Genomic DNA, 14,023 nt, shown 5'->3' on the forward strand with positions numbered 1-14,023 from the left:
TACTGACAGGGGAGCATTCTAACGTGCCACTGCCAGCAACCTGTTGGGGGGTGCCACAGGGCGGTGAACACAAATGTATTTTCTGATGCGTTTTGTTTTTCAGTCACTTCCTGTTTTGAGAAAATGAACACTGCCACTGTTTTTAGATCCCAGTAAGGGGATTCTGAACGTTTTTGCTTAGTGTTCTCATTGGAGGGGCTTTGCCTGTTTCTCTATCTTTGGCCTGGCTACTGGAGAGCCAACAGTACAGCGAAACAGCTAAAAAGAACATTTTTTTTCCAAAAGTATACCGATAACTATGCAGCAACCCTATAAATCCCCCCCCCCCCCATATCATAATGTACTGACAGCCCAATTTGTTCGCCTGCCATGGTTAAAAAGACAATTTCAAACAAACAAACATCCTTCGTTCAGGCAAGCTTCGGTGTAGTGTTTTGGCTGGATTTTCATAGCTCAAAAGGGAATGAAGCCAAATCCAAAATCTTAGACCAGGCAGCACGTTTCACCATGTCGCTTTACTGCTCTCACATACACAACATCTACTAGGGGGAGGGAGGGGAAAACAAATTGACATTTGCGTGCGGTAGCGGATGCTGGATAATTAACTGTGCTTAACCTGAGAAAGGACCTTCAGGACAAGAAGCCACCGGGAACCTTTATCAGCCATGACACCTCAAAACTGACATGGGGGTTAAATGGATGCAGAGATCTATGCATATATGTTACAGTGTGCTGACTGCCGGAAACAAAGCACTGGAAAGACCGACGATTTGGCAATGCAGGGATAGGAAATGATCGATTCAGTGCTGTAGTCTGTAGACACTTCAAGATGAATACACCAACGTAAAAACATTTTAATATACTAAACCGAACAGTTTTACTGCTGGATAAAACCTTGAAAAGAGACCTCTGATGAAATTCAGTATGCCGGTGTTGTCTGTGCAAAGCCTAGTTAATGGGCTTTACAGTTAATGTGCTGTACATTAGATTTTGTCAGTCTGGTGCTGATTAACTTACCGTTAATGGCTAAATATAAATCTGCCATGGTCTACCAACATCAATCGAGATTCATTTTAAACCGAATGATAGCCAGATCTCCTCTCCTCACGGCATCTGCTAAAAAGATGCTCCATATTTGCGTGGGGCCAATTCAATCACGCTGGCACTTTGGGAATGTTAATGTGACACCGAAGCAGACAGAGAGTCTGGGTATGACAGGAGAAAATCAAGCTGGGGGCAAGCCAAAAAGACTGACTTTAGAAGTATCCACAGGGACCAATTAAATGGCCCTCGTCATTTTTTAATGTTCCTGCTGCACCTGTCAGTCAGGCATTTCAATGTAGCACTTGTTGGCAAAACAGATAACTTACCACGGCTGCTAGTGAATAGGCAGGTACTAACCGGCATCTTCAAACATTAGTACATTCACTTTTGACATTTAGACTGACTTTTATTTGGCCTGACCCTTGAATGCTTTTTGGCTCAATAGCTACCTGACTGCTCCAAAACCTCAGATTTGCAATTGCAAGTTGAAAGTCAAGACCATCAAAGCTTTCAAAGAAAAAAAATGTCTATGTTCCTCCCAAATGATTATCCACCTCTGGGAGCTCTTTGGCTCTTTCAAGGCCAAACTCTTCTTATTCCTTCAGGATTGAGACAAAGCATTAACGTATTGAATTATCATGGGTAAATGCCTTTCAAAACAACCAATTGGGAGTGGATCCATTTTCTCCACCAGTAAATAAGGTGCGCTTCACTTGGTTTGGCGGAACTGCAGTTGGCTGAGGGCTGACCCTTGAACTGCTGAGCTGAGAATTTGTGGTCTCTCTGGGTGATTTTGCTTTTCCACTGCAGTAGGTAATTTACAACCCTGTCTGCTGTAAAGCGTCTAGGGCCAGAGCCGGGATTAGACTTTGACCAGCAACAGAGCCCATGGATCACCATAAATCTCCACTGATTGAATGCAAATTGGAAAAGTACACTATGTATGTCAGTATACATCATGAGAATAAAGCTTGCACAACACACACACACACACACGCACACACGCCCATTCTCTAAATATGCAAGCCTTATTTTATGTGCATGTGTTTGTATGTGTACATGCAAGTGTTTGTGGTGAGAAGGCAAGCTGAAATTTATGGGCTACATGGTGGCTAACACATTTGCATTATAAATCTCAATTACATAGCATTATTTGTTTACCAGGCTGCTCAGATGGAATTCTCATAAGGTACCCTGCAGAGGAGGGTCATAAATTCTTAATAAACTGCAGTGCAGACCTTTGTACAGCACTGACCTAAATTCTGCAGCTCATCTCTGCACTACACTCATTTCTTTAAACTTTAATAAGGCTCTATTACACATATTTAACTGGTTTTCAGAAAACCCACACTAGCCCATGTCCACCTAAACATCTCAGTTGAACACAACATGCACATTAGAAAATACGCCATGACACAGTCTTGCGAAGGAAAATGTGTTGGGAGATGCTGTGCTATCAGTCTGGGACCATCTGCCGATGTGTTTTATATGAGGAGTAAACCCCTTATAGGCCCTCCAGGCCAGAGGCACAGAGCACAAGTGATTAATATGCCTAGGTTAATGAGCAGTCCCAGCATTGCCTTTGCTCCTCTGACTCTGTCAGTATGTCTGCATGTTTGTGGTGATTCACTTAACTATTGCTGCTGGAGAATGTAGACCATCCCAACGTGCCATGCCTTTGCAGCAAGTAGGCCTGTGGCATCTCCTGCTTTGTTAGAGATACGGCCCTAAATATAAACAGTCTGCGTAAATAAATAAATTTAAAAAGACCTGCCACCTGGCAATTATACTGCTAATTAAAAGGCGAAGCACTCTTAATGGATTCATCTCTCAGGAGGGATGTTCCTTTCTCTACGCAAATGCACTCCCCCTTTTTTCTACCTCTCCTATCTCTCCATCATTCTCCACCATACCCCATGTCCATCCCTGGGAGCCCTGGCTGATGTGTTACGGTTAAGTGTCGACTGGTTTGCTAGTGTTTTGGTCTCTGCTGAGAGAGAAAGGCTAAGAGGGACAGCTGGATGGGTTCAGAGGCTGGAGGGGTCCTCACTCTTGGCAAAGACTTATGTTCCAACAGCCAAAGCTCTTCATTTATTCATACTTTGAGTGCTTCAAACCCCAAAATCCCATAATGGTGTGTACACACACAAACATACATATACACAGAACAAGATAAAGACACGAGTACCTACAAATAGTTGAGGATGGGAAAATAAAATAGTTCAAAAAATACGCATACATGCACGTGCTTGTGGAAAGTCAGGCCAGTCAACAGACTTGTTCATATGTAGGCATGCGTGCACACACACACACACACACACACACACACACACACACACACACACACACACACACACACACACACACACACACACACACACACACACACACACACACACACACACACACACACACACACACACACACACACACACACACCTGCACAGTTGCCCATCTGTTTTCTTTGGGGGATAACATGGTTTTCATTAAAGTGAATAAGCATCTTCAAAAGCAGCAGTGAGGCATAAAAAAAAGTCACTTTCCAGAACGGCTTATTCCCTATTCAGATGATTTGGATTCAGATGCAATTAGGTCAGACCAGATAAGACTTGTACTTTTTGATAGACAGGGTCCTGTAATATTTAGGATCTGAAGTCACCTTAAATAAAAGATCAGACATGCATGGCTCTTAGAGGCCAGCATCTCATTATGGACTATGAGGGAGAGATCTAAATGCAGATGTTTCCAGTATGTGTTGGCATAACTGAAACCCATTGCCGTGGACCAATACGACTAATGTCCTTGATATACCTCTTGCATCCCCTTTGAATGTGAGTACAATTTATGGAAAAAGTTTTATAAGCATGGGATTTTTTTTGGTGCCAATATCAGTATATGTGGAATATACCTCACAATTGCCCCAGCAGCATCCCTAACACATCTCTGCTCATGATAAACAACCAGAGGGGGAAAGCTATGATGTAAAACAACATAATCCTTAAATCAATTATTAACCACTGCCTTGAGTAGGCAAACCTGGACTGTTTAGAGACCAATATTTAATTATGGTGTCAAATAGGTTCAAACAGATTTGTTAGTGACCAATGCATAACATTAAAATCCATGCGCTGTAGTCAGCCTTGAAACGTTCAACTTGTATTAGCTCATTACCTAACAAAGAAGCTTTATGCTGTTTTAACATGTTTGCCAACATATCAGTAGTGATGTGAACAACAGCAGAGCAAAAGAGACTGGCAATGTTACCGAAATCCTACAGCAAACATCTAAAGCCAGTGTGCGCCTTCCTGAGCGACTGCATGTTCTGGAATAGAAATGGAAGACAGACACAGCTGCTACAGCTAAACCACAGAAGCAAACTATGTCTTCACAGGAGAAGACCTCAATCTGACAACCATGTCTTGTTGCAAACATCACAACTAAACTCGTCCATGATTTAACAACAAAATGTATACATATTGCAGACACAGAGGCTATAAGTCTCTATCTAAGAGATGGCAAATGAATAAGTTGGGGGATAAATCATGTACAGTGTCTCTCTGAGGAGTGGTACAGTGCAAGTATTTAAGTGAAATATGAGGCCATGGATAATTGAATGTGTGTTTCCCAATGTCAAGGACCATAATCTCTGGGGTAAGGGGGAAAGATGATGGAATCAGGAATTTGGGAGTGGGAGATGGAGGAACGAGAGAGAGGGAGGGAGTGTTTGATCCTGAAAGAAATTGGCAAAGACTGGTAAGGGGCGTCTCATGAATAACACAAATCATATCAGATGTTAACATCTGAAGGACTTGCCGTGTAAGCCTTTTACTTGGATTGCTCCTAAAGGTGCAAATGCGAAAAAATTAAATAAGCATTCGTGCAAAAATAAATGATATGTACTGCATGTTGGTTTGTTACTATCTTTTAGTATAGAGCTCTTAAAGTACCCTATTGGTCCAAATATAAGACTTTTTGTTTTTCTTCTGGAAGTACGTCTGACAAGGTGGGGTCGTCTTATATTCGGGGTCTAGACTTTCAGCTGTTCAAGTCGCAGAGGCTGGTTTTAGAACGTATGGGACGTCACCATAGTCCATTTTATTTTAACGTTACAATCAGCAGTTTTAGACGGCGCCTCAACGACCGCCCGAAAGCACTGTAACGTTATATGGTCAAGCGAGATAGACTGAAAGAGGGAGCGCCCAGCGGCGTTAGAACAAAGCAGCGAATCCGAGAAATAAAACGCTTTCTCGCCGATTCTTAACTAGTAGTGTAACTATAGCAGGCATCTCACTATCACTAACGTTATCCACTTTCATATTTCGATGCAACAAATGATAAATCCAGCTCCAAAAAAGCCTAAGAGCCGGAAGTTAGAACAGAAGTACAACGAGGCGTTGTCATGGAGAGGATACACCGTCCAAAAATGCAAACAGCCAGAGAACATCTCACCGTGGTCCTCAAAGAGGCCACAGCCAAGAGATTGACAGGAGAGCGTGTGATTGCGTGACTGAAAAACGGAATGACGGGATGCCCGTTACCCGAGCAGTCATTCAGCTGAAGGCCTTGGAAATGTTTACTGTTAATTCAAAATGTGACAATTTCATCTAAAATGATAGTGAAAATATTTTATTTAAAAAGATGTTTAAAACAACAGCCTACCTTGTTTTATTCAATGTGTTTTTATTAGAATTATTTTCAAATAAAATTATTTTCTTTATGAAAACAATATTTATTTATCCAAAAACGAGTCTCGAGAGACCAAGAAAAGTTGTGCCTCCTATTCGGAGGCTTTAAATCTGGCTTACACAAAGCGCTGTTCAGGACAACATTTAAAAACAAAAAAGGAAGGGGTGTCAAGATGCAACCAGCATGAAAGCTTTGCTTTTTCGAGCTCGGCCTGAGCAGAACAGCACGCAACAATGCCAGTTCCTTCAGCAACAGAGCAGCGGGGAACCATTTGTGCATTTGGGTAATAAAATACTTTACTCAACTCTACCCATGGTGACAACTAGGGATGCACAGATTGTAAAATTCTGGGCGGATACTGGTACCGATGTTTAAAATGTGGTAGATAGCTGTTACCAATCTTTTGTTGTTGTCGTTTCCCATTTTGTGACAGGGAAACAAAGAGATCTTCACTATGAAAAAAATAACTGAACTCTGAACCATCTTTGAATGAGTACAAACTCAATCATACAATAAAATATCAATTAAATGTAAAAGCCATAACAAAAGACTAAAATATTAATATATTTTCCTTGGAATTTAACACGAGTTTTATCAAGTTAAAATCTTTGTTAATCCACTGTGCTGTGAGGCCAAGCACAGTCACACAAGCCAGTAGCTCATGAATGTGTGTGGCTACAACGTAGATTTTGGGGAGAACGATGTCCGCAGGGATATGACAACTGGGCTGTGTGTAGGCTTTGAAATGGCTGGTCATCTAATGGGATGAACTCCATCGCCTTGTCATTAATCACTTTAGCTTCAGCACTGTCCGCGGGGATTTTCTCCCTTTTTCAAATCCTGTGGTTATCAAGGACTGAGGCCGTTTTTGAAACCTCATGCTATAATAGCAGTGCGTTATGATTTGGCCAAATGTAGCATGTATTATGCAGTATGCAAACAAAAGCAAAATCTGCAGTATGCCAAAAATACCCAGATGTCGTACTGATTTGGAGAAAATCTCCAGTATGCCTCAGACCAGTCTATCTCGCCTACTGTATCCCACAATGCAAAGCGCCGCAACAGTCACAACAACCGCGGATTGCCATTGTGGCCAACAACTGGAAACTTTATACATTGTTCGTCTGCCATTTCATCACTAAATTCACTTCTAATACTTTATGTGAGAAATCAACTATGTAGAAATATGGGCCGTTTTACGAAAAAAGTATGGCTAATTGCAAATTTGGTCCGACGGTGTGCGGGCGGATGCTGGCATGCCGGTCGGCCCGTCCACCTTCACAGACTCCGCTGTCAGCTGGCTGGAGCTCTCTCAAGAGACTCGGGGACAAGAGGCGTTTATTTCCCCGATCATTTGTTTAAATAACACAACACACATTAAAAGATTAACTGGAACCTGCGCTTTTTCGGAGTTATACTGCTCCACAAGAGATTGTGGGCGTAATGTAACAAGCTCGCTGACCAGGCTGTCACTCCCCTCTGACACACACACACACACACACACACACACACTAGAGAGTAGCGTCTGACAGGGCAGAGAGATACCCGTCTTGTAAATAAATAACATGTATATACATTAGATTTAATATTTCAGTTCATAATTAGGGTTTGCTTTATTTGCTCATTTCACATAAAGATGTAAGAAATTAAGTTTCTTACATTTTCAGCATCTTATAAAGTAAACAAACAAAAAATGCAAAGATCGATAAGTTGTATTTTTCATTTGCAATGGTGGTGCGAGTTCTTCTTTTTTGCCCAGTGCTTTAAGAGCTTGTTCAAAGGCTCAGCCTGGCCTAGCATACTACTGATGATGAATGCAGCGTGCAGTAGGTACGCTCTAAAACGGCCTAAGTCTTGTTTGGTGGCGGTTTATTTGCTAATCTTTCTCTGACACGACATCGGCCACTGCCATCGGTGAACGCCATCTTATTTGCCATTGGCAGTCAACGAGTCGAACGTCAGCCGATACCGGTGTTCTGCCGCTAAATGGGTGCATCTCTTGTGTCAACTTCTGTACCGTAGTCCGAACATTCATGAGTTAGTAGATGGTAAACAGATCTAACGCTGGATCCTGTTGCTAAGAAACGACAACAGCTGCAGTCAGACTGTTGTGTGTGGGATAAACCCATAGACTGTATGATTATTTTATTAACATGGTTTATTTTAAAGATATATTTGTATTCACTTTATATACTGTATATGGTTAAATTGTACAATGTATTTCAGTTTAATTTAAAAGAATGCCCTGGCTGCCATTGAGGTCAGACAGCGATGAAAACAAACGGCAATCAAAAAGAGTGTGTGCATGAAATGTTGTCTCGCCATTTAAAAAGGAGAATTCAACCTGGTTAGAGAGCTACGGTGCCACGACGAGAGCTTCCATAATACATCAGGTTGGACAAGAATCAGTCTTATGTCCTCCTGTTATCTCGTATCTCATTGGTTGTGCTTTGCAAGGTCAGCGGCATCCAAGGTCAAAGTTCAAATAATTTAAAGTTTGAGCGCAGCGGCAATTTCAAGCGGTTTGCCTCGCCGAGGGTGGCACTCCGCCTAGTTGGTCTGTACCGCTCTCCCCATAGAAAAACAAATGGTACAGCCCATCACGTGTAGGCAGCTTAACACAGCAATGGCACATAGGTCCGATCCTTTGAGCACATTCTGAGGTCTTACGTCGCCAATACACAACGGGAAAGTAATGTTAATATGATAGTGGAGCAAGGTTTAAGAAGGAAATTACTTCATTTATAGGTCCTCATTTAACAACATTTTTCATGTAACCACCCCTGCCTCAAACATGTCATTTTGCAATACACATGACATTAGTGTTAAAGCTGCAGTAGGTAAGATTGTGAAGAGCCAGGACTTTGCCAACAAATTTGAACATCGACAACTTCTCAGTACCTCCTCCCTTTCTGCTGCAGCCCAAACCATCTCCTACACCCTCCCACACAACGGAGTTTGACAGACAACATGTTCAATAACTAAACACCAACACAACGTTAACTTTACTCACCAACAGTAAAACGATGCTAACTAGCAGGCTACCGTTAGCCATTTCAGCATCATATCAGACCGACCACTGTGCTAACGTTACTATCATCCTCACCAACGTAGCTTTGTGGACTTTTGACTACTATTAACCAAGTGAAAGATAAATCATTCATGGTAATTATGTTACCTGTTGAGAGGAAATGTGGCTACATCTGCATTGTTCTTCAGATCTTTAAAATCCTGCAGCCACGCCACCTCTGAAAAGCCACTCCATTATTCACAGAGTTTTGGAAAACTTTTCTGCAGCTCGTGCGCAGGGAGGGGGGAGGGGAGAATGCTATATGCGTGTGCCTGAGCAGTGATTGACAGGCAGATAGACCACCCCTGTGGCCCTGATTAGAGAAAATTGACCGGGAGCGGTGGAATTTTGCCAATGGCACTACAGGCTGTAGGAGGTGCCAGAGGAGCTGTCTTTTTTTTTTTTTACATAATTCATGTAGTTCTACTGGAACTTAGGGTCAGTTTCAGCAAATATGACAGAAAGTTAGTTTTATAAGACTTACCTACTGCATCTTTAAGTGTCTTTGTGTGCTACAATTTTTACTCACAAATGATTAAATAAAATAAAAAAATGTATTTGTCCTTTGTGTTGCTGCACTTGTTGCTACCTTATCGTGCCCTGACAGTGTCGATGTGGCACAATTCTAATTACATATTGGGGTCGCTAGTAGAAAGGTGTAGTCTACATCAAACCCTTTGGAATGGAGGTTCATTAAGGTCTTACGTTGTCAGCGATGGTGCGGCCCAGCTTGTCCATTCGTGATCCTGCCTCTGCAATTTTCTTGGCAGCGCTGATGACATCAGACGTATTCTTCAGTGGCCCTTTGCCCCTGGGGAGAAGAAGTGGAAAACCAGTCACCGTTTCTGATCTACAGCAGCCTCATTCAATATGCAGGAGCCGCATCTCAGTCATGAAGTGGCTGTTCGTTTTGGAAGGTTGTTTCCACGCACACACGCGCACACACAAACAAAATAAAACAGGAAAGTATGGATAGAGAAACTTGACTTCTGGGAATAGTTTAGGAAAATGTCACAGAAATACATGTTTATGCAAGTGCACAGGTGATTCCACACAAACAAAACACTAACAGTCTGGCACCATATTGTTCAGTCAGAGCTGAGCACGGTAAAGCAACCCATGAAATGCCGAGGGGCAGCCTTCGCGCTCAGGGCTAGCTGTAAAGATTAGGACCATGGCGCTGTACTTGTCTGTTGCACAATCACCCCACTTACAAATCCTGGTGTTAAACTATTATTTCCTGTAATTTTAGCAAATGATAGATAAAATATGTTAGTAGCATGCTTTAAAGAAACTTGCAGCATTATCATATCCAGAAATTCTGAGGAAACCCTGATTCAAGAGGCAGTCATATTATAGTTTGTCAGCAGCGCCATATGCTTTCTATCACAACAGAAATTCTCAGTTCAATCTACTAGGCCCCTTTAATTCAAGCAGCTTTCAGGGGTTTATTAGAAGGATAAGTCGCAAATCCAACTGGTTTCATGTCTGTTGGCGGAGAAATGTTGGTTGCCCTCAAAAACTCAACACGCACGCACGCACGCACACACACGCACACACGCACACACGCACACACACACACACACACACACACACACACACACACACACACACACACACACACACGCCATTTGTATGGTCATTTTCATCCAAGTATGGGACAAAGAAGAGAGCCAAAGGAAAAAAAAAAAGGAAAAAAAAAAGAGAGAATAGAAAGAGATATGAGAGTACAATTGTATTTACCAATAGCACCGCCAGGCATTTTAGGGGTACTATAACTATACTATAACCTACAGGTCCGATGCCCAAGAGCGCCTGTGTCCTTTTGCTATCGCTGATGGGCCATTAACGCATCATCCCTCTCCATCTCTATAGCGCTGCGTTAATCTCTATAGCAGGACACACGCAGCCCCCACACATTTTTCAAAGCCAGATAGCTTATCTAACAGTTTGAACCCACACAAAACTGCTGTACTCTTAGCAGTGTCCAGTAAAATAAGCTATTTTAGAAAGGAATATTTTCACGCTGCAATCTGATGCAGTAATAATCTGGTCATTTGTTCTTTGTGTCGTTCAGTTCAGCCAACACAAAATCTTGGAGGTTTCTGTGAGCAACCCCTGCTAATACTTTTTGTTTTTTTCTTGAAAAACAACATCTATTTGGATCTATCTGATGCCGTTTTGACTTGTAAGCAACGTATAACCTGCAGTGAAAACTTAAGGCATTAAACAAATGCTGAAACATTGTTATCAATTTCAGCATTTTTATTTTTGGCAAGTAAACTAAATGGTAAATATAATCACGGTGCAAATTAGGGATGCACCAAAATGAAAATTCTTGGCCGAAGCCGAATGTTTTTTATTTTGCCAATTTTTTTACCACTGCATAAATTAAAAAACTACAATTAGGCAACAACTATTTAACTTTTTTTTTTTACCATTCCAGCAGACATTAAGGCAACAAAGCACAATATAACTTAAAATAAATAAATTTGTAAAATAAAAATATTTTTATTTGGCCATCTTTGAGCCCCTCTTCTTTGGCCTTTACCTGACTGCTCAAATATGTAACGTACCATGCGCTTTCATTGTACAAAAGAGCACTCAGAGTGCATGGCGGAGAGCGCGCGCGTTAAACACAGTGAGCGGGCACGCGCAATACATGAGAAAAGCGAGAAAAGAAAAGAGACTGATGCTGTTCTGAGGTTATGATCGTAAGCCCTATAATTAATTCATTAAAGTCTCAAAAGAGAGAAGTCTTCGTCTGTGTTTTGACCGGCACACCTGGAGCAAAGCTGATACAGTCCTAGTCTAACATCCACACTGCATTTATAAAAACGTGTGCACCTTTCACTCTACGCTGGTTGCCATTTGATCGCTTCATCAAAAACGCAATTGTTCGGCAAAATGAATTTGGCCTTTTCATTTATTCGGCCGAACACCGAAAGTCCTTTTTTGTTTTTGGCGAAGAATTTTGGTGGCCAAACACTAGGTGCATCCCTAGTGCAAATTATCACATTTTGTCAAACGAAAGAATGACATTTAGTCGCCTCAGCATTTATATTTCTCTCCATCTCTCTCGTGTGCAGTGCGTCTTTCAGTTTAACAGTGAACACACAACCCAGCATCTGATCGCACACATCAACCTATAAAAATAATACCATTTAGTAGCATTAGTATCTTGTTCAAATCACATTAATGTCTTTCCCGATATTATTATAGCATATATATGTACACACAGGACTCCTTTTTATAGCCAAACAGAAAGTGTCATTAGTTTTGCTTTCGTTTTTATTTTTTCACATCAACGGATGAAGACTGTGTGCCTACAAACCTTAATGTGAACATAGGAGCATGTAAGTGAATATTGGCGGGCAATTGAGTTTCATTGTCTCAATATACAGGCATTTTGCAAATGAGTTGATTCAGCTGCGGTGGAGAGGGCGGAGGAGTACCTACGTTAATCGGCGCTTCTCCTGGCGAATGGGGGGGTGGGGGGTGTTTTTGTAAAAAACACCCAAAATCTATTCTTTTCGGTTCTCTTAATGTTATTCTATCATTACGACAATATAGGCATGTGCGGAATATGTATTTAGGAAAAATCAGGGCAGAATGAAAACAGCATAACAATGACCGTTCAATGGCGTGGGCTACTGTTAAGACTTTGGTCATTGTCCTAATCTTAAACATCCTAATCCTAATGTTAAACCTCAATTATTGACCATTCTAGAGCCAAACGACGCCCGTCCAAACACAGGACAGGTCTAGCCCTGACCTGACCCACTGTAAAGCTTGTCAGCCATTTGCGTTTTTTCTGCCCCCACAAGGGACTCTGGGACACAGTTGGCAAGAGGCACAAATTGGATTCAAAGCTGCTCTCTCCAGGCTAAAAAATGAGCCATCCAACCCAGAACAGATGGAATTTTGTGTTCTGTTCTCTCGCTTCCTCTTTCCTCCCCTCCCACCTCCAACCCTTCCCCTCTCTTGCTCTCCCTCTGCTGCTCTGCTGTAAAGCAAGTCAGGGTCCTAGTGGAAGAGGAAACACGTCAGAGCACGGACTGGAAGCTCTCCAGGGACAAGTCAACCCCTGGAGACAGAGCTGCAGGCAATGTGATGGGTTCTGAAAAACTCAAACTTTCACTTGGGTGTGTTTGTTCCTGTTGCTAGAATAATGCTGTAGTTTGCCTCAATAAAAAAACATCACATCATAATGCAGAATAACAGCAACCACTGATTTCTCATTCATTTTTTTTCCTAAAAATATCCCTTGCCTTAGCCCGGAAAAATAAAAAAAGGGCCAGCTGCTTAATTTCTTCTCCAGCTCTGAGCTCGGTTATGGCCAAGTAACAATAGGGAAAAGCACAAAGAGGCCACAGGGATAGACAAGCAAACTCCTGACAGAAGGACACCCTTGTAAGATTTTCAGAATGGATTTGTACATGGAGAAGAAACTGGGGACTCCAGGTCTGGTGACAGCTGCAAGCCTCCAGATGGGTGTAAGCCACATCGGACCGAGCACTCCACAGCACAGAATGCTAAAAGACAGGTGGCTCCCAGATATTATGTCGCATGTTTCCAAGCCACACATGCCTTATTCATGAGTGCTGCCGTACAGCCATAAGCGATGGATTCAGCAAGAATCTCTCTCACTCTCTGCAGATTTGTCAGGAGAGAGGTCGAGAACAATTACCTCACACAGCATTAACCTTGGCAGGGCTTTGTGCCAGCTCAAGGTTAAGGGGGCAATAATTTGGGCCCCGCTGAATTAGCCGGCGACTGACCTTCCATGTGCTATTGCCGCATGCCAGAGTCAAGGCATAATGTGAAGATATGTATACACATCCCGACAAATATCCATGTGTGTCAGACACAGAGACTGGCATATACAGACTGCAATCCAAAGTCTCTTGAGTGCCAAATAAGAAAAGTCACAATACTAAGTCGTGGTATAAGCCCATAAATCAGCCAACTCTCAGAGTAACTGCACTATTAACACAGGCACAAAAGCCATTCCCACAACTTTCTTTAATAAACTATTTCAAATGGCAACAGCCGAGGATAGAGAATATAAATGTACTTATCAACACTGAATCTGGCCATATCGATCATCACTAGGGTCAAAGATTAACGCTTTACCCAAAATGCTCTCTGAATTTAAAACTTGGCAACCCATGATAAATATTACTCAATATTGTTTTTAATGTATTTAAAACCTGAGTTAAA

The 14,023-nt window shown here is 42.0% G+C and overlaps 1 protein-coding gene across 1 annotated transcript in view; it reads right to left on the reverse strand.

The window, feature by feature from the left end:
• ctnna1 (catenin (cadherin-associated protein), alpha 1) overlaps positions 1 to 14,023 on the reverse strand; it is a 75,342-nt gene that overhangs the window by 5,262 nt on the left and 56,057 nt on the right. The window contains exon 13 of the mRNA XM_039812894.1: positions 9,506 to 9,611. Within this exon, the coding sequence (XP_039668828.1) occupies positions 9,506 to 9,611 (106 nt within the window). The remainder of the gene's footprint in view (positions 1 to 9,505; positions 9,612 to 14,023) is intronic.

Source organism: Perca fluviatilis, chromosome 10 (genome assembly GCF_010015445.1).
Source record: "Perca fluviatilis chromosome 10, GENO_Pfluv_1.0, whole genome shotgun sequence".
NCBI classification, from domain to species: domain Eukaryota; kingdom Metazoa; phylum Chordata; class Actinopteri; order Perciformes; family Percidae; genus Perca; species Perca fluviatilis.